The sequence below is a fragment of the Akebia trifoliata genome, chromosome 5 (assembly GCF_017979445.1).
Source record: "Akebia trifoliata isolate Shusen 1 chromosome 5, ASM1797944v1, whole genome shotgun sequence".
Lineage (NCBI taxonomy): Eukaryota > Viridiplantae > Streptophyta > Magnoliopsida > Ranunculales > Lardizabalaceae > Akebia > Akebia trifoliata.
The window spans coordinates 31,212,558-31,240,410 of NC_141379.1; the positions used below are offsets into that span (position 1 = coordinate 31,212,558).

A 27,853-nucleotide genomic window follows, 5' to 3' on the forward strand; every position below is an offset into this window, starting at 1 on the left:
TTAGGTAGTTTTTTTATTTTAGGAAACAATATCCACCTTACGATCTTCTCAAATAGATCTAACACCGTAGATTATATTTATGTTTCAATAATGGAGATAATGATTTAAGAGAAATGAATGGTGAGGTGGTTTCACTTTTAAGTAGTTGGCTGGTTTTATGTAATTTATTTATTTATTTGAGTAGGAAACAATGTCCAGCTTAAGATCTTTCCAAATAGATATGTTTATGATTGGAACAAAACTGATGTTTTGTATAATAGATTCAAATGATACTTTTTGAGTCATTAATTCTGTATTAGGGTCGTGATCTCACATCGTGCCATCCAAAAATATGATCCAATCTCCCAAGAGTGTAGAAAATAAAATTTTAAAAATAATTTTTCATCGTTGAATTTTACTTTTAAATTTGGGAGTTGAGTAGTTGTCATTTTCAACATTTTGGATAAAGTTTAAATAATTTAATTTTCTTTTAAAATTTGAATTTTTTTTAAAACTTAAGAATAATAATAATAATATTATTTCTTGTTGTATTTGAATTTTAGAATTCATTGTGGATACTAAAGTGTCGTGGAATAGTTGAGATAGGAAGAGAAGTACTGATTTCAAATGCCTATGGACCCATTTCTTTGACTGACTCAAAAACAAAAGTTTATGAATATGAAGTTGAAGGTATTTCGGTCAGAGAAACAGAGAAAAGATTAATAGTAGTGCGTGTTTAAATCTGAGAGTTGTTCTCAATTTTCACTTCTTATTCGTTGAAGATGTTTATGTTAAGAAGAGATGCTTTGATTCTCACTTTCGATCATCAAAAGTTGATTAAATTCTCTTATTTTCTGCTCTTTCGTTCCAAAACTACAAAACAACACCAACACCCAATCGAGAATTTGGTCAGAGATAGGTGTAAATCAGGAACACTTGGGCTTGATGAGGCATTGGGTTTGTTCCATCGTTTGGTCCAAATCCGACCCATCCCCTCCATTGTTCCTTTTAATCAACTATTTGGAGCCATCACCAAGATGAAACATTACTCTATCTTGTTACCTATGTTTACTACAATGATGATGGATTCTTCTTCTGCACAAGGAAATGAAATCCTACCAGATTTATATACGTTTAACATGTTTATTAATTGCTACTGCAACTTGGGTCGTGTTGATTTCGGTTTTTCTGTTTTGGGAATGATTCTCAAACGTGGGTTTGAACCAGATCCCGCAACTTTGAACACTCTGTTTAAGGGGCTCTTTAAGGAAGATAAAGTAACACAGGCGATGGAGTTGTTCAAGGAAATAGTAAAGAATGGGTATCCACACAATGAAGTCACTTACCTTACAATAGTCGACGGGCTTTGCAAGAGTGGGGATGCTAATGCGGCTCTTACGTTGATGAGGGAGATGGAGCAAAGAAGATGGAAGCCTAATATAAAGATTTATAATACCATTATTGACAGACTTTGTAAGGAGAGACGCGTAAGTGAGGCACTGAATCTCTTTCAAGAAATGATTGGCAAAAAAGACATTGTGCCAGATGTCTTCACTTATAACTCTTTAATTCATGGTCTATGCAAGTTTGGCCTCTTGAAAAAAGCTGAAAGCTTGTTCTATGATATGGCGAACAATGGAATCTCACCTGATGTAACAACCTTTAACATTTTGGTTGATTGTCTTTGTAAAGATGGGAGGACAAAGGAAGCTCATGATGTATTTGAAGTAATGTCTCAAAAAGGTCTTCATCCCAATGTTTTCACGTACAGTTCTTTGATTCATGGACTATGCAAGTTTGGCCTCTTGAAAGAAGCTGAAAGCATGTTCTATGATATGGTGCACCATGGAATCTCACCTGATGTAATAACCTTTAACATTTTGGTTGATTGTCTTTGTAAAGATGGGAGGACTAAGGAAGCTCACGATGTATTTGAAGTAATGTCTCAAAGAGGTGTTCATCCTGATGTTTTCACGTACAGCTCTTTGATTCATGGACTATGCAAGTTTGGCTTCTTGAAAGAAGCTGAAAGCTTGTTCTATGATATGGTGAACCATGAAATCTCACCTGATGTAATCACCTTTAACATTTTGATTGATTGTCTTTGTAAAGATGGGAGGACTAAGGAAGCTCACGATGTATTTAAAGTAATGTCTCAAAGAGGTGTTCATCCCGATGTTTTCACTTACAACTCTTTGATTCATGGACTATGCAACTTTGGCCTCTTGAAAGAAGCTGAAAGCTTGTTCTATGATATGGTGAACCATGGAATGATTGGCAAAAAAGATATTGTGCCAGATGTTGTCACTTATAACTCTTTAATTCATGGTCTATGCAATTTTGGCCTCTTGAAAGAAGCTAAAAGCTTCTTTTATGACATGGTGAACCATGGAATCTCACCTGATGTAATAACCTTTAGCATTCTTGTAGATGGTTTTTGTAAAGATGGGAGGACTAAAGAAGCGCACGATGTATTTCAGGAAATGTCTCGTAGAGGTTTTGAACCCAACGTTTCCATGTACAACTCTTTGATTCATGAACTATGCATTTTGAGTCAATGGAAAGATGCCAAAAGGTTATTCAATGAAATGGTAGATCGCAACATTACTCCTACTAGAGTAACATTTAATATATTAGTGGATGCTATTTGCAAAGAAGGGATGGCCAAAGAAGCACATCAACTATTGGAACTGATGATTCAAAGAGGTGTAGAACCAGACATAGTCACGTACAATACCTTGATGGATGGATACTGTTTGCAAGGTCAAATGGAAGAGGCAATAAGGGTTCTTGATTCAATGGGCGATAGTGGTCATGATCCTGATGCGTATAGCTATAACATTTTGATCAATGGCTATAGCAAGGCTAGGAGATTGGATGAGGCCATGCAACTGTGTGGTGATATGCGTCACAAGGGATTAACTCCCAATACAATCACATACAACACACTTATTAGGGGATTATGCAAGGTTGGGAGAGTGGTGGATGCTCAAGAACTTTTCAATGAGATACAAGCTCATGGTGAAATTCCAAATAGCATCATGTACAATACATTGTTTGTGGGCTTATGCACAAACAAATCTTTTTCTGAGGCAGTGAAACTATTTAATGAGATGGAAAGCAACGGATTGAAAGCAGATATTTTAACTTACAACACCCTCATTAATTATATGTGCAAAACTGGGAATCTGAAGGCAGCAAAGGGATTGTTTTGCAGCCTTCCTGCCAAAGATTTGCAAGCCAACATTAAAACCTATAACACAATGATCAATGGTGTTCTCGAGGCAGGAATGCTTATAGAAGGTGAAGATTTATTTACGGAAATGGAAGAGAAGGATTTAACTCCAAATGATGTCACATTCAATATCATGGTGCAAGGATTCCTTAAAAATAATGCTATCCTTAAGGCAATGCAACTTCTTGACGAGATGGTTAAGAGGGGTTTCTCGGCAAATGCGGAGACCACATCTATGGTGTTGAATTTGCTCGTGAAGGATGGATCAGATCGTGAACACATAGAGATGCTTCGTAACTTCTTGCCAGAAAGCTAAGGAAAAGGTAATTTACTCATGTTGAGCTAATATTATACTAATCCTTTGAGGAACACTGTAACTATCAGCATACTTTAATATATACATATATTGCTAGAAATTTCTTAACATAATCATAATCTTCATCATCATGATTTCCTTGGTCCATGATACTTATGTACTAGAATTTTAGGAGTTGAGCTAAAATAGAGGTTTGAATTCGGGTTCATAAAGTTGAAAAAACAAGGCAAAAAAATCCAACTTTAACAGACCTTTATTTAGGCTCAAACGAGCTGTTGATTAGGCTAAAAAAATGTTTTATAGATCTGAATTTTAGGATGGAAAAATTGTTTGTACTTTATGATTTTGAAGCAAACTGATTGTTGGATTGTGTCAGAGAGCCCAAGGGCATCAAATTCATGGAGTTGCTGCCGAAAATGCATTTCACCATGATTGAAGTCGCACCAGTCAGTCAAAGGAATTCAAGCAACACAGTAGCAAATAGCAGCCAAAACAAATAGTGTTCAATCTATTTATAAATAAAGAGGTAAAACAACATATTCGTTTTTGCACATCAAATAAATAAATAGGAGTCGTGATAATCTGACACCCCCACATGGCATACTCCCCCATACACCCCTAACGTGGCATGGGCCAGAACCATAGATTCTTTCCTCAGGATACACTACTGCACATCCCCATAAATATGTACGGTTGTGTATCATGATGAAAAAAATCTATGGTTTTGGCACATGCCATGTTAGGGGTTTATGGAGGAGTATGCCATGTGGGGGTGTCACATTATCATTATTCAATAAATAAATATTCCTTTTAAGTTGCTCTCTGATGCTTCTGCTACCGCTTTACAAACAATCCACTGTGCACACTTTTGTTATCATTTTGACAAACCTCATTTTCTCTTCCATTGGAGAATTTCATGGCTGAAGCCACAGATCCCAATTGGTGGGTCCTGGTTACAATTCTTCTTCGACTCGGAGTTCAATGTATTTGTCCCCCTCATCCAATACTGAACATGCATGCTACACTGCAGGAGGTTATGGTTCAGTTTTTGGGTCTTACTATGGGTGCTAAGCAAGGTGAAGATCCATTCTTGTAAATTCATTGTGTGAAGATCTGATCAATAGGCCATCTTCAAGATAGGTAGTATGTTTAGGACAGACTTGACCTTGAAAGAGACCAGATCATTTAGGAAGTTAGTTATGGTGGTGTACTGAGATGTGGGATTTCAGCTGTCTGTAGTTTAGTTACTAAAGTTCTATCCAAGGTTTCTTCTGTACATAGGGTGGGTGAGCCTTGGGGTTGAGTCTTCTGAAATGTTCCTAATTGTGGGCTTTGTTGTAGGTGCTCTACATTTACTGTGATTCTTGTGTACTTGTTGCCCTTTAACGATGCAATAGTTCATGTGGGTGTTGGAAAATTAATATTTTTCTTGTCAGTAGTATGTGAGCCAACATAGTTGTACGACCCTTCGAACTCAGGTGCTGTTCCTGTTTTGTCTTGTAAAATAATTCAATTAAAATTGATTTGTGATTATTGTGTTCCCACTCCAATTTCTGCTGTTGAGGTTTGGTGTTTTGATATGTGCACTATAAGATAGTGGCACAAAGGCTCAATTTTCCAAACTATTAGAAATAGGGGTTCCAATGCAGCTTATGCAGTCATGAATTTGAATTGTATGAAGGACTAGTCTATTAAATTATTATTAAAAAGTAAGTTAAACAATTCACTAATATCTAAATTTGTTGTATTTATGATCCATTTTTGTACCGTGCAATTTCTGTTTTATTTAGCCTACTAGATATATATGAGAAGAAAAATTGAACTGTAAGATCTGTAGATAACATGATTTCTACTTTGCCACTCAACTTTATCTAGAGCTTTATTTCTTTTTATCTTCTTATCTTTTCTCACTACGTTATTCTATTTCTTTTTCTCATAGCTTTCAGCTAACTTCCACAATAGAACACTAAATATTGTAGAAGAATAAAAGTGCTACTTGTAAGTATTAGAACGGATCAGTTGGAGGAGTTCATCTGAATCCTGCCTTTACTGAGGAGTTCATCTCTATTCTTAAATTTCTAGCACATGATAACCCTAGACCAAGGAAATCATGATGATAAAGATGACAATCATGATAAGAAATTTCTAACAAAATAATAATAATTTTTAAAGCATGCCAGTGGTTGTAGTGCTCCTTGAAATGATTGCCTAATTACTAACAAAACATTGTGCATGTTACCTAACAGTTATAATTTTGTTTTATTCTCGGTCCAAATTATATCGACCTTTGCCTGTGAATTGTTGTTTCCCCGGTGCTAGTTGTCCTTTAGACTCATTCATGTTGTTGTTCCAGATTATATAACAAAAATGTTCAAAATCTGTGCTCGATGGACACAGAATCCTGATTTCAGCAAGACTTGCAACATCTTTACTCCTTCAATGCATGAATTTTTTTCAGCATCTTGATATTTGTGAACACAACCCAAGATCAACCACATTCTTTGGTGTGGTTGAGACTTGAAACCTATTATTGCTCTTCTATCATTTGTAATTGGGATGTAATTATTTAGTATCACACTAACCTGTTGATTCTATCTGCAGTTTGAAGGGCACTTGGAGTCAGAGAAGCAAGTAAACTGTGTGGCTGCTTTGCACCCCCTTTGTTAGACCTCAGATACTAAAAAGTAGTCATGGATTTTCCACTTTTCCAGCACTATTGATGTTGATGTACAAGTGTTGCTCCTTGATATAATCAATAACTTCATCTGCAGTAAGGTATTTGACTGATAATCCTCTTGAAATGCATTCCCTGAAAAGATTAACAAAAAGAGGCTCCCCTTTCTAATCAACATGTTCATGTTATCTCCAGTGAATAAATCGAAAAATCATTTACCTTACTCTTGTTGAGCTGATCTGGTTAGGTACAAGTTCATCCACAACTTTGATGTTACTCTGCCGAAACAAACAGATATGAAATGATGAATGGTACTAGTTCTTTAAGGAATTAATACGAAAAATCATTTAGCACTTTCTTTGTCTCTACCTGAAAACGATGGATGTGACCATTGCACATCAAGTAAGATCCAATATATGGAGAATCTCTTTCCCTTAATTGAATTAAGGATATTCTTATCAAAATTGCATCTTTGTGAGTGTGCATTTGTGTGGTTTGCTTTTGAATAGTTGATGAACTGAAAATATTTACAACTACTAAATTATGTTCATGAATCAGATAGTTTAATTGAAGAAACTTTTGGGATCATAGCTGAATCCACGCGGTGACTAGTCAATAAAACCAGATTGACAGGGGGGCATATATACACCGAGTGTTGCATATAGAGAACCCACATCCATGATGGTTTGTTTTTTTCTTTTGTTTTTATTGTTAAGCTTGACTTGATCCCACGACCTCAAAGTTGCTTTGCAATTTTTGTCAAACTATCTGAGCTATGGGTATAAGCCCCATCCATGATGAGATTTAGCTATTTATGAAAGTACACTTTAAAAAAAAATATTTAGAACCACCAAAGATTCTTATTACCTTATATTCATTCAAAATATCATCAGTAGATATGATATTCTCAATGTTTTTGCCTTCCCTACGAATGCAGACAATGCCATAATCTTTGCATATAGTCCGAACCTGTAAAACCATAGAGGGATATTTGATCAGTTTCCAGCTGCCCTAAAGGTCCTAAATAAAGTTTGAGTTTGGAAAACAAATATGATTTCCCCCTTTCCCAGAACTATTTGAGACATTTAAAAAGAAAATTTTGTTTTTCTTATTCAAGAAAAGGAAGACACTCTCAAACACCATATTAGGAAAAACACTTGATTTATTGTTTTGTTTTCAGTGCAAGGATCTCCTTGATTTGGTCATAGACAGAGACCTACATCCCAGGTCTGCAGATTGGTAAATATTAGTGTCCAAAGAAACTAGTCTATTCATGGAAGAACACAATGGGAAGTACAATTGAAAAGCAAGGGAAGATTTCTGTTTTTTTTTTTTCTTTCTGAGATATACCCGTTCACGAATCCATGCTCCAGGAATACCAAAAGATTCAAGTAGATCAGAACCACAGACAAGCATGACTTTGAGGGATTCTGCGAGGAAAACAAAAAAGCAATAGTTTACATTCCACCCAAAAAAAAATAAAAATGGAAATAAATTATATATGCATTTGTATTCTAATAATACATGTAACATGATAAGCCGCATTCATTAAAAATGATATTTGCAAGAAAAGTTTTTGTCACCAAACTAAAAAAATCAACCCTGAAAGACCAAAGTAGTTCACAATTGTCTTTTTTATTTTATTTTTATAGGTTCACAATTTGCATTAACTGCTTCAAGGCTTAACAAGACGTAGCGTATACACAATGGTAGTGAGGACACTTCCATGATTAAGTACATATCAAATGCAAATTAGTGAAAAAAAACAATGATCACCTCTATTGGGTTTGTGTTGAAGGATGCCAATGGGCATATGCCTATATAAGGATGTAAATGTTGCCATGGAGTATTCCTTCTGGTTGGGGGTCTGCCTAACCCCCTCTTACTATTTGGAAAAAAAAAAAAAGAAGGAAAAAACTACCTTTGGAAATCATCCCACTTCCACACAAGCAATTCTGGATTCTAGCCAAAACAGTCAATGTGCGTTGGTAGCTACTTTGGTTTGCCTGCAAAAGAAATTTACTATTAGTTATTTTAGAACAGTAGTAATATTATTGACAGAAATGCTCGCTCAGAAGGTCGTAAAGCGTTATCATTCTCCAATCCCAGACTCCAAACGTTAGGTTCTGGGGGCATACGCCAGCACAATGGACCGACCCACTCAAAAGTCCAGCATAAGATTAAGTAGGTATCTTGAATTCCCAAATCCGTTGCAAAAATTTTCTATCATCGATGACATAATTTGATGAGAGTAAAGATCTTCGCACCATGGAAGAGTCTCCATGTCAGATAAAAGCACAACACAAAATAATAGAAGTATTATAAATGAACATGTTCTTCTCTAAATTCTTATTGAAATCAATCGGTAAATACTAGAAATTATATTCTTTTTATGATGTTTCCTTATATAATATAACTAAGGACACTCACGAGAATTCCTTGAACACTTAATGTGACTCTCTCAGATTGCTAATCTATGCTCTATAAGAAAATTGTTTTACATATTCAATACTTCATTTTGCCATGTAGCAATCGATCTCTATCTTGTGTGAGATGAACCATTATTATCACCGAATAACTTCATGGCTTTGGTTAACTTGAATCCACTAAGTCAATAGCTCAGGTTGTAAAGCCATACATCCATATTCAAATTCAGAAAGAGAAGCTTTATTTTTCTTTTTGGTATCTTAATCTTGTAATTTGATGGATGTCCTGTATTGAGTGTATTCTTGATCTTGAACTGATAAAAAAATAAAACAGAACAAACTGACCACATATTCCCTTCAATAATATATATCAAGGCATTGAGACATTTGAAGAAGAAAAAAAAAAGCAGTGGAATTGCCTCCATGGGATAGAGATAGGCAATGATGATGAATGGAAAATACCTCCACTGGGACATTCAATTCCAGTAAACAAAGCTGAATTAACTTGAGGGATCTTCCCTAAAGTTTTGAGCATTTGCAAGGTCACACTAATTCTTGCAATGATCACGCACTCGTCATTTTTTCTCTTCTTGTCACTTTTATCCTAAGGTTTTGTCACCTCAATTACCAAGTATTTGACAGAACTTAACGCCACTGTTTGGCAGCCTGTATTATAATGCTCTTTTTTTAATATCTGGCACTCCTTGCTACAGGATAGTGAGTCCAATACTTGCTGTACAAGGACACTTTTGGTGATACAGCACAGGTTTTTTGTACTATAATTAATGTTTTATGTGCTAGTTCTAAGGTTGGAGTTCACATGTGGAACAAAATGATGTGAATTGATGCATCGGAGTGAGTTTCATAGGGGATTAGTATATTACAAAATGATTGATATAGAATTGAAAAACGTTCAAGAACCTAAAACACTTGATTGAATTGCAACCAACTCAAAAGGTCTAACAATCCCCATGTAAATCGATCTTTGACCTTCAGCGGGTAAGTTCTGCAATAAATACATCTTCCTTTTGAATTGTTTTCATTCTCAAGCATAATGTACAAAATTTTCTTTTATGGAAGTTGGAACTTGGGATACAAACAAATACATTAATTCATTACCGCAACCATGAAATCATGTTTGTCAATAGAACTAAATCATCAAATTAAAGTATTTGAGCCAAAATAAAATAAAAAACAAATAATTTTTGTTAGATATAAAAATACCTCCCATGAATCCACCATTACAAAAGATGAGCTTTTGCAAGCAAGATCACACAACTGAATCCGATGTTCAGCAGATATGAGGCCCTACAGAACGAAAATAACGCTGAAACATGGTGCTTTGTGTTACTGTGATGTATGTATTCATCATGGGCTTCGTGACAGACATATTAGACCGATATAAGCAATCCCAGTCTAACCAAGGCTATACCCAAGCTAGCCCAACAAGTGACCAGGCCAATGAAGCCATGTTCAATCCTAGCCCAAGTTGTACCTTAACCAACTGCACAGTTTTCCGTTATTATGAAAATTACCTTGAGATGTTTAATCTTGGCTCATATGATGTCATTGAGAAGTTTTTCTTTCTTTCTATTCAAGTACATTTTTGTATATTCTATTATATCACAATCACATTAAATATACTTAATGCAACAAACTTGATGTATTCTTAACGTACAGATATGTTACAGGTGCATATCAATATGGAAAGTGTGATATTTTTAACATCAATTGTTGTTAGATTCATTTTATAACATAAAACATATTTTTTCACAGTATTTTAATGATAAAAATACTGGTTTTGGTGAATATTTCAAAATGTTTCACTCCTTTCTTGGGAAATGGGTACTGTAAATTCTTCAATTTTTGGTCTAATTCATCTGGGTCAAAGTCCACTTTATAGAATTCGAGCAAAACTATTAATTTTGGAAGAAAGAGAGAGAGAGAGTGTTTCTGTGTCTGGTACCTTTTCAAGGACTCTTTAAGACTTAAGAATCAAGATTGCAAGACTGTCGAGAGTCCGTCAATTTGAACTGTCTTGCACGTAGGTTGTGCTGGCAATGGATCGGTTCGGTACCGGATATGTATTAAACCGTGACCGATCCGAATATTTTGGAGCCCGAAGATGATGGGTTTTTTTGAGAAAATTTTGGATTTTCTCTTTAAAGAAATAGAGAGAAAGGGACGAGGGTTTTCCAGGAGATTTATTTATTTATTTAATAATAAAATTTGATGCAATTTTATTACTAAAATTCCCCATGCTTTATCAAATTTGTTACTTGCATGATGTCAATCGATGCTTATTGGTTCAGATGCAACAATATTTGAATTCGAATCCAAAATTTTTATTTAGTATTCATATTTGAATTTGAATTCGAATCCGACAAATGTTCTAAAACTCTATCCGAATTTGAATCCGATTATCCTATTGGATATCGGATAATATCTAATTAGAATTCGAATAATTTATATATTAAAAAAAAAGTAAAATTTTTCCTACTCTCATTGATTTTTTATTATTTAAAATACTTATGATATATTATATTATATATATAATAAATAAAATAAAATAATATATATTATATTATGTTATTTATATAAAAAATAAATCAAATAAAATAATATATATTATTTATTATTTCGAATCGGATATTATTGAATTCGAAATGTTAATATCTGAATCTGTGTCGGATAAGGAATTGAATTCAAATTTGAATCGCATTCGAATTTTCAATTATCTATTAACATCCCCATTTGTACAAACCTTATTTTACGAATCATGCCACCATGACTAATTTAGTAAGATTTCTACTAAGGGTATGTTTGATTGCACATGGAAAATAGGGTGGAAAATCAATTTCCATGGAAAATGGCATTTTTAAAGTATTTGATTGCATATGGAAATGAAAATTTATTTTCCACCCCCTTCAAAAAGTCCACCAAAACATGGATTTCACTTTTCCACCCATATTTTCCATCCCCAATTCTTCCCCACTCATATCTTCTTCTTCCCTACCACCACCAACACCATTACACTAATCTCGTCGTCGTCATCATCGCCATCGTCATCTCCGTCTCCGTTATCATCATCTCCGGCCACCATCTCTCTCTCTCTCTCTCGCCTCTTTCATCATCACCAGCACCACTTTCTCCCCCCGGATCTTCCTTATCATCTTCTTCCTAACTTACCTCCACCGCCGTCACCGTCTCCACAATGTTCTCCCATCTTCTTCCTCACTTACCTCCATCGTCGTCATCTCCACCGTAGCCGTCGCCATCGTCTACGACGCCGCTACCCTTGCCGTCGCCACTGCCATCGCCGCCACATCCTCCCCACTCCCTCTTCCTCTTCATCTTCTTCTTCCTCTCCCCCTCCTCCTCTTATTCTTTTTTCTATTATTTTCCATGATTTTTTCCAAGTAAAATCAAACAATGGAATTTGATTTTCCAACTCTACATATTTTCTACAATTATTTTTTCATGGATTTCAAATTCCATGGAAAGTCACTTTCCATGCAATCAAACATACCCTAAGGGTCATTGGACCCACATGGACAATCAAATTAGCAATCCAACAACACAAACTTCTATATTGCATTTAAAAACTTAGATTTGACAGAAAAAAATTACAGAAAAAAAAATATAAATTTTGATCTTGATAGTAGATGTTGAAAAATATGTTTTCAAATTCTTTTTTGAAAGTTCTTAGAATTTTATCATTTATAATCTTGTACGTTAAATCATATTTTTGAATGCCACAAATTAATGTGGTCGGAATCCACTCCAAGGTATGTTAAGTAACAAATTAACTATAAAAAATTAGAAATTCATCATGTGGATCCCACTATAGGGTTTGCTTGGTGATGAACTTGATAAAGTGAGGTTTGGTGGGTAACGACCTTCATAAAGCAAGGTTCCTTTGGAGTTGTTAGAACTCTAAGGGAGTTTTTGTAATAAAAGTGCAACAGTTAGGTCCATCGGGTAAATCTCTCTTTTTATATTTTTTGTAATGATAATCTAACTCAACTTGACAAGGTGACTCAAAAACTCAACTGACGTGTTCTCTATAAGAATTGTAGATTTTCCTAAATACATAATAGCAGATCCTCATAAAACATGTGCAATTATGTATCCAAAGGAAAAAAAAATCGATGATTCTTGTACATGCCATATCAATGAGTTTTTGAGTTACTCTCTTACGTTGAGTTACAAAATCAGTACTTTTTTTTTATTTCTTATAACTCAACCAAAAAAGATAACTAAAAAACTCACCGACATGGTGTGTGCAAAGAACCATAGTGCAATTGTGCATCCCGAGGCAAAAATTTTATGATTCTTTGCACATGCCACTTTAATGAGTTTTTGAAATATTATGTTAGGTTGAGTTACAAAATCGGATCGAATGAATTTGCTTATTCATTTGTACAAAAAGTTTGATGTTACCTTCTTCATTGTCTTGTGGAACTTGTTTCAGGCCAACTAACCTTATAAGAAGGTATATAGATGAATCTATTTATATACAAACAATCAACTTGATTGGTGATTTTTAGTTATTGGATTTTATTAATTTTTCATGATTGACTCATTATCATTGATTTGATTATTTATTTTAACCAACATCCAATGTCTATATCAATAATTAGAAAAAAAATCGATCCATTAAGTTTTCGTTTTAATATCATGGGGTTACGGGGCCCAAATTGAGAATAATTATTCCCTATTTATTTTATTTTCAACATTTTGATTATTTTTTAATTTGGTAAAACCGTTTTAATTAGATCAGTTATTCGGTGTTGATGGTAATAAACTTAGGTCTATTATATCATCCCCATAGACAATAGTGACAAAGTTGGGGTTTGGGAATAGTTTGGCGATAAAAAGCATTGGAAAAAGTCGAAAAAAGATTGATAAGTTCGGAAAAACATCATATTAAAAAATTAAAATAATTTTTATAAGTCTTAAAAATGTATAAAAAAAAAAATTGTATTTCACGCATCAAATCATAGAACACCACTTATAAAATACTAAGAATAAAATATAATATGTATTTTTTTTCTTCAAAAAATATCGATTAATATCATGTTAATTTGAAAAATCAAAGAATTTTTTTTGTCAAAGATCATGATTTAATTGACAATTATTAAAATCATGAATTAACTGTAATTTTTTTTTTTAAATCACAGATTTTTGTCAGTATACCGTAGACTTCACCAACTAAGCTAGTAAGCACATGTAAGCTACAACAAAGGGTTGTTAACGGATCGTTATTTCAAAACTTTTTAATTTTGATTTTAAAGTCTAAAATTTAAAATCTGAAACAAAATAAACGAAAATAAAACTTCTAAGTCTGAATTTTAAAGTTCGACCACGTCCATTCAAAATTTAGAAGTGTTACCAAACAAACACCAAGTGAGTTGAGTTAGACAATGATTTTTAAACTTGTCTGAGACCGAGATGTATCGCTAGAGTTTAATTTGATATCAGAGCTGAATGACACCAACTCACAAAGTCATTTTTTGATCGAGATTTACAAGTCACATTCAATTTTTAGATTTGTCTCACGAGAAGTCTTTAACGTATCGGAAAACTCATCCGAGATGACTCGATATCAGAGCTTAACGAGAGAGTTGAGACGAGATACCGAGTTTAAAAACCATGAGCTAGATTGATTAAAAAAATAAAGTTTCTTAATATGAAGTACAAGGCATTTCGGTCAGAGAAACAGAGAAAAAGATTAATAGTAGTACGTTTTTAAATCTGAGAGTTGTTCTTAATTTTCATTCTTATTCGTTGGAGATGTTTATGTTAAGAAGAGATGCTTTGATTCTCACTTTCGATCATCAAAAGTTGATTAAATTCTCTTATTTTCTGCTCTTTCGTTCCAAAACTACAAAACACCACCACCCTCCCATCGAGAATTTGGTCAGAGATAGGTGTAAATCAGGAACACTTGGGCTTGATGAGGCATTGGGTTTGTTCCATCGTTTGGTTCAAATCCAACCCATCCCCTCCATTGTTCCTTTTAATCTACTATTTGGAGCCATCACCAAGATGAAACATTATTCTATCTTGTTACCTATGTTTACTACATTGATGATGGATTCTTCTTCTGCACAAGGAAATGAAATCCAACCAGATTTATATACGTTTAACATGTTAATTAATTGCTACTGCAACTTGGGTCGTGTTGATTTCGGTTTTTCTGTTTTTGGAAATATTCTGAAACGTGGGTTTGAACCACATCCCTCAACTTTGGTCACTCTGCTTAAGGGGCTCTTTAAAGAGGATAAAGTAAGGCAAGCGATGGAGTTGTTTAAAGAAATAATAGAGAATGGGTATCCACAAAATGAAGTCACTTATCTTACAATAGTCGACGGGCTTTGCAAGAGTGGGGATGTTAATGCGGCTCTTACGTTGATGAGGGAGATGGAGCAAAGAAGATGGAAGCCTAATAGAAAGATTTATAGTACCATTATTGACAGACTTTGCAAGGAGAGTTATGTAAATGAGGCACTGAAACTCTTTCAAGAAATGATTGATAAAAGTATTATGCCCGATGTTCTGTCTTACAACTCTTTAATTCATGGTCTATGCAAGTATGGCCTCTTGAAAGAAGCTGAAAGCTTGTTCTATGATATGGCGAACCATGGAATCTCACCTGATGTAACAACCTTTAACATTTTGGTTGATTGTCTTTGTAAAGATGAGAGGACTAAGGAAGCTCATGATGTATTTGAAGTAATGTCTCAAAGAGGTGTTCATCCCGATGTTTTCACGTACAACTCTTTGATTCATGGACTATTTGTGTCAGGTCAAGGGAAAGAAGCAACAAGGTTATTCAATGAAATGGTAGATCATAAAATCTTTCCAAATAGAACATCATTTAACATTTTAATTAATTGCTACTGCAACTTGGGTCGTGTTGATTTCGGTTTTTCTGTTTTCGGAGTGATTCTCAAACGTGGGTTTGAACCAGATCCCTTAACTTTGAACACTCTGCTTAAGGGGCTCTTTAAGGAAGATAAAGTAACACAGGCGATGGAGTTGTTCAAGGAAATAGTCAAGAATGGATATCCACACGATGTAGTCACATATGGTACTGTGGTTGATGGGCTTTGCAAAGCTGGGAACGTTAATTTGGCTCTTAGGTTGATAAGGGGGATGGACTACAAAGGAGGACGATTTGGGAAGCCTGATACAATGATGTATAATAGTATTGTTGGCAGACTTTGCAAGGAGAGTCGCGTAAATGAGGCACTGAATCTCTTTCAAGAAATGATTGGCAAAAAAGACATTGTGCCAGATGTTGTCACTTATAATTCTTTAATTCATGGTCTATGCAATTTTGGCCTTTTGAAAGAAGCTGAAAGCTTGTTCTATGACATGGTGAACCATGGAATCTCACCTGATGTAATAACCTTTAGCATTCTTGTAGATGGTCTTTGTAAAGATGGGAGGACTAAAGAACCGCACGATGTATTTCAGGAAATGTCTCGTAGAGGTTTTGAACCCAACGTTTTCATGTACAACTCTTTGATTCATGAACTATGCATTTTGAGTCAATGGAAAGATGCCAAAGGGTTATTCAATGAAATGGTAGATCGCAACATTACTCCTAATATAGTAACATTTAATATATTAGTGGATGCTATTTGCAAAGAAGGGATGGCCAAAGAAGCACATCAACTATTGGAACTGATGATTCAAAGAGGTGTAGAACCAGACATAGTCACGTACAATACCTTGATGGATGGATACTGTTTGCAAGGTCAAATGAAAGATGCAATAAGGGTTTTTGACTCAATGGGTGGTAGTGGTCATGATCCTGATGTGTATAGCTATAACATTTTGATCAATGGCTATTGCAAGGCTAGGAGATTGGATGAGGCCATGCAACTGTGTGTGGATATGCGTCACAAGGGATTAACTCCCAATGCAATTACATACAGCACACTTATTAGTGGATTATGCAAGGTTGGGAGAGTGGTGGATGCTCAAGAACTTTTCAATGAGATACAAGCTCATGGTGAAATTCCAAATAGCGTCACATACAATACCTTGTTTGTGGGCTTATGCACAAACAAATATTTTTCTGAGGCAGTGAAACTATTTAATGAGATGGAAAGCAATGGATTGAAAGCAGATATTTTAACTTACAACACCCTCATTAATTATATGTGCAAAACTGGGAATCTAAAGGAAGCAAAGCGATTGTTTTGCAACCTTCCTACCAAAGATTTGCAACCCAACATTAAAACCTATAACACAATGATCAATGGTGTTCTCAAGGCGGGAATGCTTATAGAAGGTGAAGATTTATTTACGGAAATGGAAGAGAAGGATTTAACTCCAAATGATGTCACATTCAATATTATGGTGCAAGGATTCCTTGAAAATAATGCTATCTTTAAGGCAATGCAACTTCTTGACGAGATGGTTAAGAGGGGTTTCTCGGCAAATGCGGAGACCACATCTATGGTGTTGAATTTGCTCGTGAAGGATGGATCAGATCGTGAACACATAGAGATGCTTCGTAAGTTCTTGCCAGAAAGCTAAGGAAAAGGTAATCTACTCAATGTTGAACTAGTATTAAACTAATACTTCAAGGAACACTGTAACTAGCAGCATACTTTAATAGATACATATATTGCTAGAAATTTCTTAAGATAATCATAATCTTCATCATCATGATTTCCTTGGTCCATGATACTTATGTACTAGAATTTTAGGAGTTGAGCTAAAATAGAGGTTTGAATTAGGGTGCATAAAGTTAAAAAAACAAGGCAAAAAAATTGAACTTTAACAGATCTTTATTTAGGCTAAAAAAATGTTTTATAGATCTGAATTTTAGGATGGAAAAATTGTTTGTACTTTATGATTTTGAAGCAAATTGATTGTTGGATTGTGTCAGAGAGCCCATGGGCATCAGATTCATGAAGTTGCTGCCTGAGAATGGATTTCACCATGATTGGAGTCGCACCAGTCAGTCAAAGGAATTCAAACAACACAGTAGCAAATAGCAGTCAAAACAAATGGTGTTCAATCTATTTATAAAATAAAGAGGTAAAACAGCATATAATGATATGGGTTGACGCCTACTTGTGTACTTGAACTAATCAACTTGTAAGTCTCCTAATCAATGACTTACCAATCAAGCATTTAAAAAAAAAAAACGAAAGTCTAGAACTTGTTGTCTACCTAATTAAAATATAAAGTTTGCACAACAAGAATGCTAAATAAACAACTAATGCTAGAATTTAACATCAAAATGTGTTTTTCGGTTTGCAGGTCACACAGCAGATGCAAGTTACAATCTCCTATGCTGATCCAGTAATTGGGATGGCAGATGTGAAAATTAGTTGTATTCGTCAGGCCAATGGAGCAATCATTACAATATGAGAAATGAGGGAACGGCTTCACAATTCCAAGCTTCTCAGCAGTTGATACAGGCATATAATTGTTTTCCCTTGGAGTGCTTAATAAATCCACAGCTATGCATTATTTTCTGAGTTATAATCTACGTGACTGCATTACATGTCTTTGCGTTTTAATTTCCATCAAGTTGTGGGTTTAGCCTTCCTGTGTCCAAATTATGAACTCTATTGTACCTGCTTGTTTCATCTAGCTTATTGAAATATCTGGGTTTTATAGTTGTTTCTTGACAATGTAAATGCCGAAGATATCATTTGGATTCTTCCTATTTTTTTTCCCCCTTTTCTCTCAATAAAGTTGTTTTGTATCTATAGGTTGTGCTGTTCATACTTTGGCTCAATCTTTTTTGTTTCTCTTATTTTCTTATAGATATTATTATATAATGAGTTTAATATTCGTTTTTGCACATCAAATAAATAAATAAGAGTCGTGATAATCTGACACCCCCACATTGCATACTCCCCCATACACCCCTAACGTGGCACGTGCCAGAACCATAGATTTTTTCCTCAGGATACACAGCTGCACATCCCCATAAATATGTGCAGTTGTGTATACGACGAAAAAAATCTATGGTTCTGGCACATGCCACGTTAGGGGTTTATGGAGGAGTATGCCATGTGGGGGGTGTAAGATTATCATTATTCAATAAATAAATATTCCTTTTGAGTTGCTCTCTGATGCTTCTGCTACCGTTTTACAAACAATCCACTGTGCACACTTTTGTTATCTTTTTGACAAACTTCATTTTCTCTTCCATTGGAGAATTTCATGGCTGAAGCCACGGATCCTAATTGGTGGGTCCAATGACTGGTTACAATTCTTCTTTCGACTCGGAGTTCAATGTATTTGTCTCTCTCATCCAATACTGGACATGCATGCTACACTGCAGGAGGTTATGGTTCAGTTTTTGGGTTTTATTATTGGTGCTAAGCAAGGTGAAGATCCATTCATGTAAATTCATTGTGTGAAGATCTGATCAATAGGTCATCTTTGAGACAGGTAGTAAGTTTAGGACAGACTTTGACCTTGAAAGAGACCAGATCATTTAGGAAGTTAGTTATGGTGGTGTACTGAGATGTGGGATTTCAGCTGTCTGTAGTTTAGTTACTAAAGTTCTATCCAAGGTTTCTTCTGTACATAGGGTGGGTGAGCCTTGGGGTTGAGTCTGCTGAGCTTTTCCTCATTGTGGGCTTTGCTATAGGTGCTCTACATTTACTGTGATTCTTGTGTACTTGTTGCCCTTTAACGATGCAATAGTTTATGTGGGAGTTGGAAAATTAATATTTTTCTTGGCAGTAGAATGTGAGCCAACATAGTTGTATGAACCTTTGAACTCAGGTCCTGTACCTTTAAACTTAGGTGCTGTTCCTGTTTTGTCCTGTAAAATAATTCAATTAATATTGATTTGTGATTATTGTGTTCCCACTCCAATTTCTACTGTTGAGGTTTGGTGTTTTAATATGTGCACTATAAGATAGTGGCACAAAGGCACAATTTTCCAAACTATTATAAATAGGGGTTCCAATGCAGCCTATGCAGTCATGAATTTGAATTGTATGAAGGACTAGTCTATTAAAATAATTATTAAAAAGTAAGTTAAACAATTCACTAATATCTAAATTTGTTGTATTTATGATCAATTTTTGTACTGTGCAATTGCTGTTTTATTTCACCTACTATGATATAGATGAGAAGAAAAATTGAACAGTAAGATCTGTAGATAACACGATTCATCCTTAGCCACTCAACTTTATCTAGAGCTTTATTTCGTTTTATCTTCTTATGTTTTCTCACTACATTAGTCTATTTCATTTTCTCATAGCTTTCAGCTAACTTCCACAATAGAACACTAAATGTTGTAGAAGAATAAGTATTAGAACGGATCAGTTGGAGGAGTTCATCTGAATCCTGCCTTTACTGAGGAGTTCATCTCAATTCCTAAATTTCTAGCACATAATAACCCTAGGCCAAGGAAATCAAGATGATAAAGATGACTATCATGAGAAGAAATTTCTAACAAAATAATAATAATTTTTAAAGCTCGCCAGTGGTTAATTTGGTCCTTGAAATGATTGCCTAATTACTAACAAAACATTGTGCATGTTACCTAGTAGTTATAATTTTGTTTTATTCTTGGTTCAAATTATATCGACCTTTGCCTGTGAATTGTTGTTTCCCAGGTGCTAGTTTTCCTTTAGACTCATTCATGTTGTTTTTCCAGATTATATAACTAAAATGTTCGAAATCTGTGCTTGATGGACACAGAATCCTGATTTCAGCAAGACTTGCGACATCTTTACTCCTTCAATGAATGTATTGTTTCAGCATCTTGATATTTGTGGACCCAACCCAAGATAAGCCACATTCATTGGTGTATGGTTGAGACCTGAAACCTATTATTGCTTTTCTATCATTTGTAATTGGGATGTAATTATTTAGTATCACTCTAACCTGTTGATTCTATCTGCAGTTTGAAGGGCACTTGGAGTCAGAGAAGCAAGTAAGCTGTGTGGCTGCTTTGCACCCCCTTTGTTAGACCTCAGATACTAAAAAGAAGTCATGGATTTTCCACTTTTCCAGCACTATTGGTATTGATGTAGATGTAGACTTATCTTTTTCATTTTTTGTATTTTTGTTTTGACTTCAAACAGTTGTTTACGACTTCACATTTTATTTTGTTGAATATCCCCAAGACAAACCTGGAATGCTTGAGGGATGATGATGGTTTTGAAGATGGAATGTGCAATGTTGTAATTTTTGTAGAAGATAAATTGTTTGATTATGTGCAAGAGCATGTAGGACAGAGGATGCATGGTTTTATTGTTCATTTATGATGTTGACCATATAATTTGAAAAAGGATTTATTGAAGCTAAAACAATACTAACCTGATCAAAACAATTATATTTCTTTCTTCGTGACAATCGGGCTTTTTGTATTGTAAATAAGATCGTGCGCTGCAGGTTCTTTAAAATTCCATCTACCAGATGTTTAGGTGGTTCTTGTAGTTCATGTGATCGATCGACCATAGCCTGTCATTGTCGATTATGGGACCATACTGAAAATATTTACGTGGTGTGTTTGAGTTGCTCTACTTGTGAGAAGTCCCATTTGTGATTTTGTTTTCATGGTGATCTATTAAGTCTTATTTTGGAGTTGTTTTGAGTTTTGAAAACGTCCTCTGTGGTGAGTTCACCAATGTAAATAAACAATGGTGAGTAAAGAATAAGTGGGTAATCGTGCATGCAAGATAGGAATTGGCCTCCTGTCAAAGTTGGTAGTTTATCAAATTTGGAGGGAAACGGAATTGGTCACTTATACAGTCAACCTTGGAAACAAATTAGTCATTCCACTTATAAATCCAGCAATACCTACAATGCAATCAACTGAATCTATTCCTAATTCTATTCTGTATTGGATTTATTTGATCTTATGACCTTAAAAAAAAGAAGTAAAGAATTCTTGTAGTAACATATAAATCAAGTTCAGAACACACCCAAGTTCGATTCTGCCTCACGAAGTCGGAAAAAGCTCGAGTCTGGTTCATAAATGATTGAGTGCCTTTATTTTCTCAAAATGTAGATTGCAGTTAAGAGTTTACATAATTATAACGTCATAAATGCTTAATACGAAGATATGCAATTAGTGTTACAAATTAATTTCGGGGAGGTTGGTATGCAATTTAAAACTGAAATGATTATTTTTTCATTTGTATTGAAGTACAAGTGTTGTTCCTTGATATGATCAATAACTTCATCTGCAGTAAGATATTTGACTGATAACCCTCTTGAATTGCATTCCCTGAAAAGATTAACAAAAAGAGGCTCCCCTTTCAATGCTATTATGCTAATCAACATGTTCATGTTATCTAATGTATTTTGTGAATAAATCGAAAAATCATTTACCTTACTCTTGTCGAGCTGATTTCATCCACAACTTTGATGTTACTCTGACAAAATAAACAGACATGAAATGTAGAATGATATTAGTTCTTTAAGGAATTAATATGGAATGCTGGGTTCTTTATATGGTTTCAAAACTCGTCCGAGACCGAGACGTATTACTCGAGTTGTCTAGGAATCAAACATGGACAAGACTAACCGACAAGTCAATTTTTCGGACAAGATTTAAAACCCCACGATCATTTTTCAAATTTTTGAACGAGACGCATCCAATGTATCGGAAAACTCATCCGAGACAACTCAGTATCTGGCATGGACGAGACGAGATGTGAAACCGAGTTTTAAAATCATGGTTCTTTCTTTGTCTCTACCTGAAATCGATGGATGTGCCCATTGCACATCAAGTAAGATCCAATATATGGAGAATCTCTTGGATAAAGTCATGTCCCTTATCTAAATAAAATCTTTGTGAGTGTGCATGTGTGTGTTTTGCTTTTGAATAGTCGATGAACCGAAAATATTTACAACTGGTAAAATATGTTCATGAATCAGAGTTTAAATGACAACACTTTTGGTGCCATAGCTGACTCCACGTGGTGACCAGTCAATAAAACCTGATTGACAAGGGGGCATAAGAGTGCTGCATATAGAGCACAAACCCACATCCATGATGGCTTTTTATTTTTTTAATTTTTATTGGTAAGCTAGACTTGAACCCATGACCTCAAAGTTTCTTTGCAATTTTTGTCAAACCAGCTGAACTATGGGTCCAAAGCCCATCCATGATGAGATTTAGCTGTTTATGAAAGTACACTTTTAAAAATATATAGATGGAACCACCAAAGATTCTTATTACCTTATATTCATTCAAAATATCATCAGCAGATATGACATTCTCAATGTTTTTGCCTTTCCTATGAATGCAGACGATGCCATAATCTTTGCATATGGTCCAAACCTGTAAAACCATAGAGGGATATTTGATCAGTTATTCCAGCTATCGTAAAGGTCCTAAATAAAGTTTGAGTTTGGAAAACAAAGATGAATTCCCCCTTTCCCAGAACTAGTTGAGACCTTTAAAGAGAATATTTTGTTTTTCTTATTCAAGAAAAAGGAAGACATTCTCAAACACCATATTAGGAAAAACACTTAATAAATTGTTTTGTTTTCATTGCAAGGATCTCCTTGATTTGGTCATAGACAGAGTCCTACATCCCAGGTCTGCAGATTGGTTCATATTAGTGTCCAAAGAAACTAGTCTGTTCATGGAAGAACACAATAGGAAGTACAATTGAAAAAAAAAAGGAAGATTCCCTTTTTTCTTTTTTCTTTTTCTTTCTGAGATATACCTGTTCACGAATCCATGCTCCAGGAATACCAAAAGATTCAAGTAGATCAGAACCACAGACAAGCATGACTTTGAGGGATTCTGTGAGGAAAACAAAAAAGCAATAGTTCACACTCCACCCAAAAATAAAAAATGGAAATAAATTATAAATGCATTTGTATTCTAATAATACATGTAACATGATAAGCCGCATTCATTAAAAATGATATTTGCAAGAAAAGTTTCTGTCACCAAACAAAAAAATCAATCCTGAAAGACCAAAGTAGTTCACAATTGTCTTTTTTTTTTTCTTTTTTTTTTTTTTTTTTCTGTAAGTTCACAATTTGCATTAACTGCTTCAAGGCTTAAAAGACGAAAAGTATACACAATGGTAGTGAGGACACTTCCATGATTAAGTACATATCAAATGCAAATTAGTGGAAAAATTCAATGCACCCCTCTATTGAGTTTGTTTCCTTAGAAACTAGAGATTTTTCCTTAGAATTGATGGATATTGTGTTGAAGGATGCCAATGGGCATATGCCTATATAAGGATGTAAATGTTGCTGTGGAGTATTCCTTCTGGTTGGGGGTCTGCCTCTTACCATTTGAAAAAAAAAAGAAGGAAAAAACTACCTTTGCAAATCATCCCACTTCCACACAAGCAATTCTGGATTCTATAGCCAAAATGGTCAAAGTGCGTTGGTAGCTACTTTGGTTTGCCTGCAAAAGAAATTTACTATTAGTTATTTTAGAACAGTAGTAATATTATTAACAGAAATGCTCGCTCAGAAGATGGTATAGCATTATCGTTCTCCAATCCCAGACTCCAAAAGGTAGGTTCTGGGGGCATACGCCAGCACAATGGACCGAACCACTCAACAGTTCATCATAAGGGGTAAGCAGGTATCTTGAATTCTCAAATCCTTTGCAACAATTTTCTATCATCGATGACATAATGAGATGAGAGTAAAGATCTTAGCACCGTGGAAGAGTCCCTAGGTCAGATAAAAGCACAACACAAAATAAATGAAATTTTATAAATGAAGCACCATGTTCTTCTCTAAATTCGTATTGAAATCAGTCAGTAAATGCTAGAAATTATATTCTTTTTATGATGTTTCCTTATATAATATAACTAAGGACACTCACAAGAATTCCTTCAACACTTAATGTGACCCTCTCAGATTGCTAATCTATGCTCTATAAGAAAATTGTTTCACATATTCAACACATGATTTTGCATGCGGCAATCGATCTCTATCTTGTATGAGATGAACCACTATTATCACAGAATAACTTCATGGCTTTAATCCACTAAGTCAATAGCTCAGGTTGTAAAGCCATACATCCATATTCAAATTCAGAAAAAGAAGCGTTATTTTTCTTTTTGGTATCTTAATCTTTTAACTTGATGGATTTCCTGTATTGAGTGCATTCTTGATCTTGAACTGATAAAAAAATAAAATAGAACAAACCGACCACATATGCCCTTCAATAATATATATGAAGGCATTGAGACATTTGAAGAAAGAAAAAAAAAAGCAGTGGAATTGCCTCCATGGGATAGGGATACGCAATGATGATGAATGGAAAATACGACCACTGGGACATTCAATTCCAGTAAACAAAGCAGAATTAATTTGAGGGATCTTCCCTAAAGTTTCGAGCATTTGCAAGGTCACACTTATTCTTGCAATGATCATGCACTAGTCATTTTTCTCTACTTTTCACTTTTATCCTAAGGTTTTGTCACCTCAATTACCAAGCATTTGACAGAGCTTAACGCCACTGTTGTGCAGCCTGTATTATTGTGCTTTTTTTTAAATATCTGGTACTCCTTGCTACAGGATAGTGAGCCCAATACATGCTGTACAAGGACACTTTTGGTGATACAGGACAGGTTTTTTGTACTATAATTAATATTTTATGTGCTAGTTCTAAGGTTGGAGTTCACAAGTGGTTCAAAATGATGTGAATTGATGCATCGGAGTGATGTTCATAGGGGATTAGTATATTACAAAATGATTGATATAGAATTGAAAAAAGTTCAAGAACCTAAAACACTTGATTGAATTGCGACCAACTCAAAATGTCTAACAATCCCCATGTAAATGAAATTCTTTATGTAATCACTAACGCTGTAGCTTTTTGTTTTCTTGTTGTCCCTTGTGAGGCCTTCTCGGCCTCTTTGTATACTCTTTTCACTCGTTTTCAATTTATTTCACTTATCAAAAAAAGAAAAAAGAATTATTTTCATTCTCAAGCATAATGTATAAAATTTTCTTTTATGGAAGTTGGAACTTGGGATACAAACAAATACATTAATTCATTATCACAACCATGAAATCATGTTTGTCAATAGAACTAAATCATTAAAGTAAAGTATTTGAGCCAAAAAAAAAAAAAAAACAAAGAATTTTTTGTTAGATATAAAAAACCCTCCCATGAATCCACCATTACAAAAGATGAGCTTTTGCAAGCAAGATCACACAACTGAATCCGATGTTGAGCAGATATAAAGCCCTACAGAAAGAAAATAACACTTAAACGTTGTGCTTTGTGTTACTGTGATGTATGTATTCATCATGGGCTTCGTGACAGACATATTAGACCGATATGAGCAGTCCCAGTCCAACCAAGGCCAACAAGTGACCAGGCCGATGAAGCCATGTTCAATCCTAGCCAAAGTCGTACCTTAGCCAGCTGCACAGTTTTCCGTTATTATTAACATTCCCTTGAGATGTTCAATCTTGGCTCATATTATGTCATTGAGAAGTTTTTCTTTCTTTCTATTCAAGTGCATTTTTTTTATTTGACTAAAACATCCCTTCGAACCCATGCAATGGATTAAAAGGACTGTATAAGCACAATGAGATGCAACTCAAATTTTTTAATATTTGCATGCTTTAATGAGAAGCTACAAAAAACCACATACCCTCTTCTTGTATGCATCATTCACAGGTGACATGTAGCCTCCAATAACAAAATAACCTTCTGAATTCAATGCATCTCTTGCCAGTTCTAAGCATCAAAATAGAATCTGCGTTACCTATAGATACTAAAGTATTATAAATAATAAAGTTCACCAACAACAGTTGGGCGTAGTGGTCAAGGTCTCTCTTTACAAAATAAGAGGTCTTGAGTTCAAGTCACCATTTGATCACATTTTCAAATGACCCAAGTTCAAATCCCGTTAAAGCCGTCGTTTATGTGGGCTTAGACCCATAGCTCAGTTGGTTTGACACGTTGCAAAGAACCTTTAAGGTTCAAGTCCAGCTTACCCATAAATAAATAAAAATCAATAAAGTTCAGATTCTATTAAATCTTTATCAGACCCTTAAGCTCCAATAATCACATTAATTAAGCACAATATAATTAACTAAGCATAAAAACAAATGAATGATTAACTAAGCATAAAAAGAAATTGATGATTTGAATTGTAAAAGTTTTCCCTGGAGGAATACATGGAACTGAATAGAATGAAATGGAGGAAAAGATTCATGTAGCCAACCCTAAATAGTTGGCATAAGATTTTGATGGTTAAATGATAAAAGCTAACAAAGAAACAAGAAAACAAATGCATTACTTACCAAACATGCGTAAATGCATAAAAGTAGGAGGATTGAAACTTTCAGTTGATACGAAAACAACACAAATCATGTCCCTGGTTTAACAAGAGAAGAAAAAATATCAGCTAAAAAAAGGAAACAAAAAGAAAATTGCAATCCTATAGCAGCTATGTGGGCATGAAAATCCATCAAGTGTGTGTGCACATATTTAACTTGATTCCACATGAGGAACCCACCTTATACATTGAACCTCAATTCATTTTGTTATCGACATATTCCGTTTTCATAAATTAAAATTTTGATATTCTTTTTAAAAGATTAAGTATAGCTCGTATTTCTAGTCATGTGCATTTGGGTTTAAAAAATTTATAATATTAGGTGGCAGTGAACCCAATATAGACATAAACCAGTGTTCGAAAAAGATAAAAAACAATAGCACTTGGAAACAACTAATAAACCCATTCTAGACCAATGAGATTGTGTTGGTAATGAAGATAAATCAAAAGACATATGTAGAAAAAATAAATAAACTCACTTGGTTACAGTTTCCAATGAGGCATCTTGAGCCATTGATCCCAAAAATAATTTATTCAAGGGCAGTGGAATATCCATAATTTCTGAAACCAAATTAAACTTACACAGTTAAGCTTTTAACATTCAATCAAAGAAAAATGGATCATTTGTAAACAAATCTGAAGAAAAAAGCAAAAGTAGTAGAAATAAACCAAAACATTCTATGAACATTTAATTCCTCAATGAAAAAAATAACAAAACTTCAAAGATTACCTGAGAAAAAAAAAATCAGAAATAATCTCTGGGGTTGAACCCTTTGGGCATGATCCAAAATCCAATAATATAAAGCTGGTTTAGTTATGGAAGAGAGCTGGAAATCAACATGGGTACTGCAAATTCTTCAATTTTTGGTCTAATTCATCTGGGTCAAAGTCCACTCTATAGAATTCGAGCAAAACTATTAATTTTGGAAGAGA

At 34.5% G+C, this 27,853-nt stretch overlaps 4 protein-coding genes across 13 annotated transcripts in view; 2 read left to right on the plus strand and 2 right to left on the minus strand.

Moving 5' to 3' along the window:
* LOC147402178 (nicotinamide/nicotinic acid mononucleotide adenylyltransferase-like) overlaps window positions 1-27,757 on the minus strand; it is a 37,962-nt gene extending 10,205 nt beyond the window's left edge. Inside the window, exon 1 of the mRNA XM_086443728.1 lies at window positions 27,651-27,757. The gene's annotated coding sequence lies outside the window, so the exon portion shown is untranslated. The remainder of the gene's footprint in view (window positions 1-27,650) is intronic.
* On the plus strand, window positions 563-6,557 carry LOC147402179 (uncharacterized). 3 transcript variants are annotated; one of them, XR_015178832.1, is made up of 3 exons: window positions 563-3,537; window positions 3,907-4,056; window positions 6,132-6,557. XR_015178832.1 is itself a non-coding variant. In XM_086443707.1 (2 exons), the coding sequence occupies exon 1, from the start codon at window positions 762-764 to the stop codon at window positions 3,528-3,530; it is 2,769 nt and encodes a 922-aa protein (XP_086299833.1). In that variant the 5' UTR covers window positions 563-761; the 3' UTR covers window positions 3,531-3,537; window positions 6,132-6,557. The 3 variants fall into 3 exon arrangements, 1 of the variants encoding a protein (XP_086299833.1); XM_086443707.1 differs by lacking the exon at window positions 3,907-4,056; XR_015178833.1 differs by lacking the exons at window positions 563-3,537; window positions 3,907-4,056 and adding an exon at window positions 4,066-4,606.
* LOC147402180 (nicotinamide/nicotinic acid mononucleotide adenylyltransferase-like) lies at window positions 6,212-27,790 on the minus strand. The gene is made up of 10 exons (XM_086443726.1): window positions 27,651-27,790; window positions 27,400-27,481; window positions 26,886-26,959; window positions 26,231-26,316; window positions 9,855-9,938; window positions 8,126-8,210; window positions 7,555-7,634; window positions 7,072-7,173; window positions 6,424-6,482; window positions 6,212-6,339 (listed from the first exon to the last, which is right to left on the minus strand). Exons 2-10 carry the CDS (start codon window positions 27,474-27,476, stop codon window positions 6,219-6,221), a joined length of 768 nt encoding a protein of 255 aa, XP_086299852.1. The 5' UTR covers window positions 27,477-27,481; window positions 27,651-27,790; the 3' UTR covers window positions 6,212-6,218.
* On the plus strand, window positions 14,305-21,293 carry LOC147402181 (uncharacterized). 8 transcript variants are annotated; one of them, XR_015178836.1, is made up of 4 exons: window positions 14,305-17,193; window positions 17,542-17,753; window positions 17,919-20,438; window positions 20,536-21,293. XR_015178836.1 is itself a non-coding variant. In XM_086443708.1 (2 exons), the coding sequence occupies exon 1, from the start codon at window positions 14,427-14,429 to the stop codon at window positions 17,184-17,186; it is 2,760 nt and encodes a 919-aa protein (XP_086299834.1). In that variant the 5' UTR covers window positions 14,305-14,426; the 3' UTR covers window positions 17,187-17,193; window positions 20,536-20,949. The 8 variants fall into 8 exon arrangements, 1 of the variants encoding a protein (XP_086299834.1); XR_015178835.1 differs by having other exon boundaries at window positions 17,542-17,693; window positions 20,536-21,292; XR_015178837.1 differs by lacking the exon at window positions 17,542-17,753 and having other exon boundaries at window positions 14,306-17,193; window positions 17,919-18,079; window positions 20,287-20,438; window positions 20,536-20,947.
* Window positions 27,791-27,853: the final 63 nt, after the last annotated feature.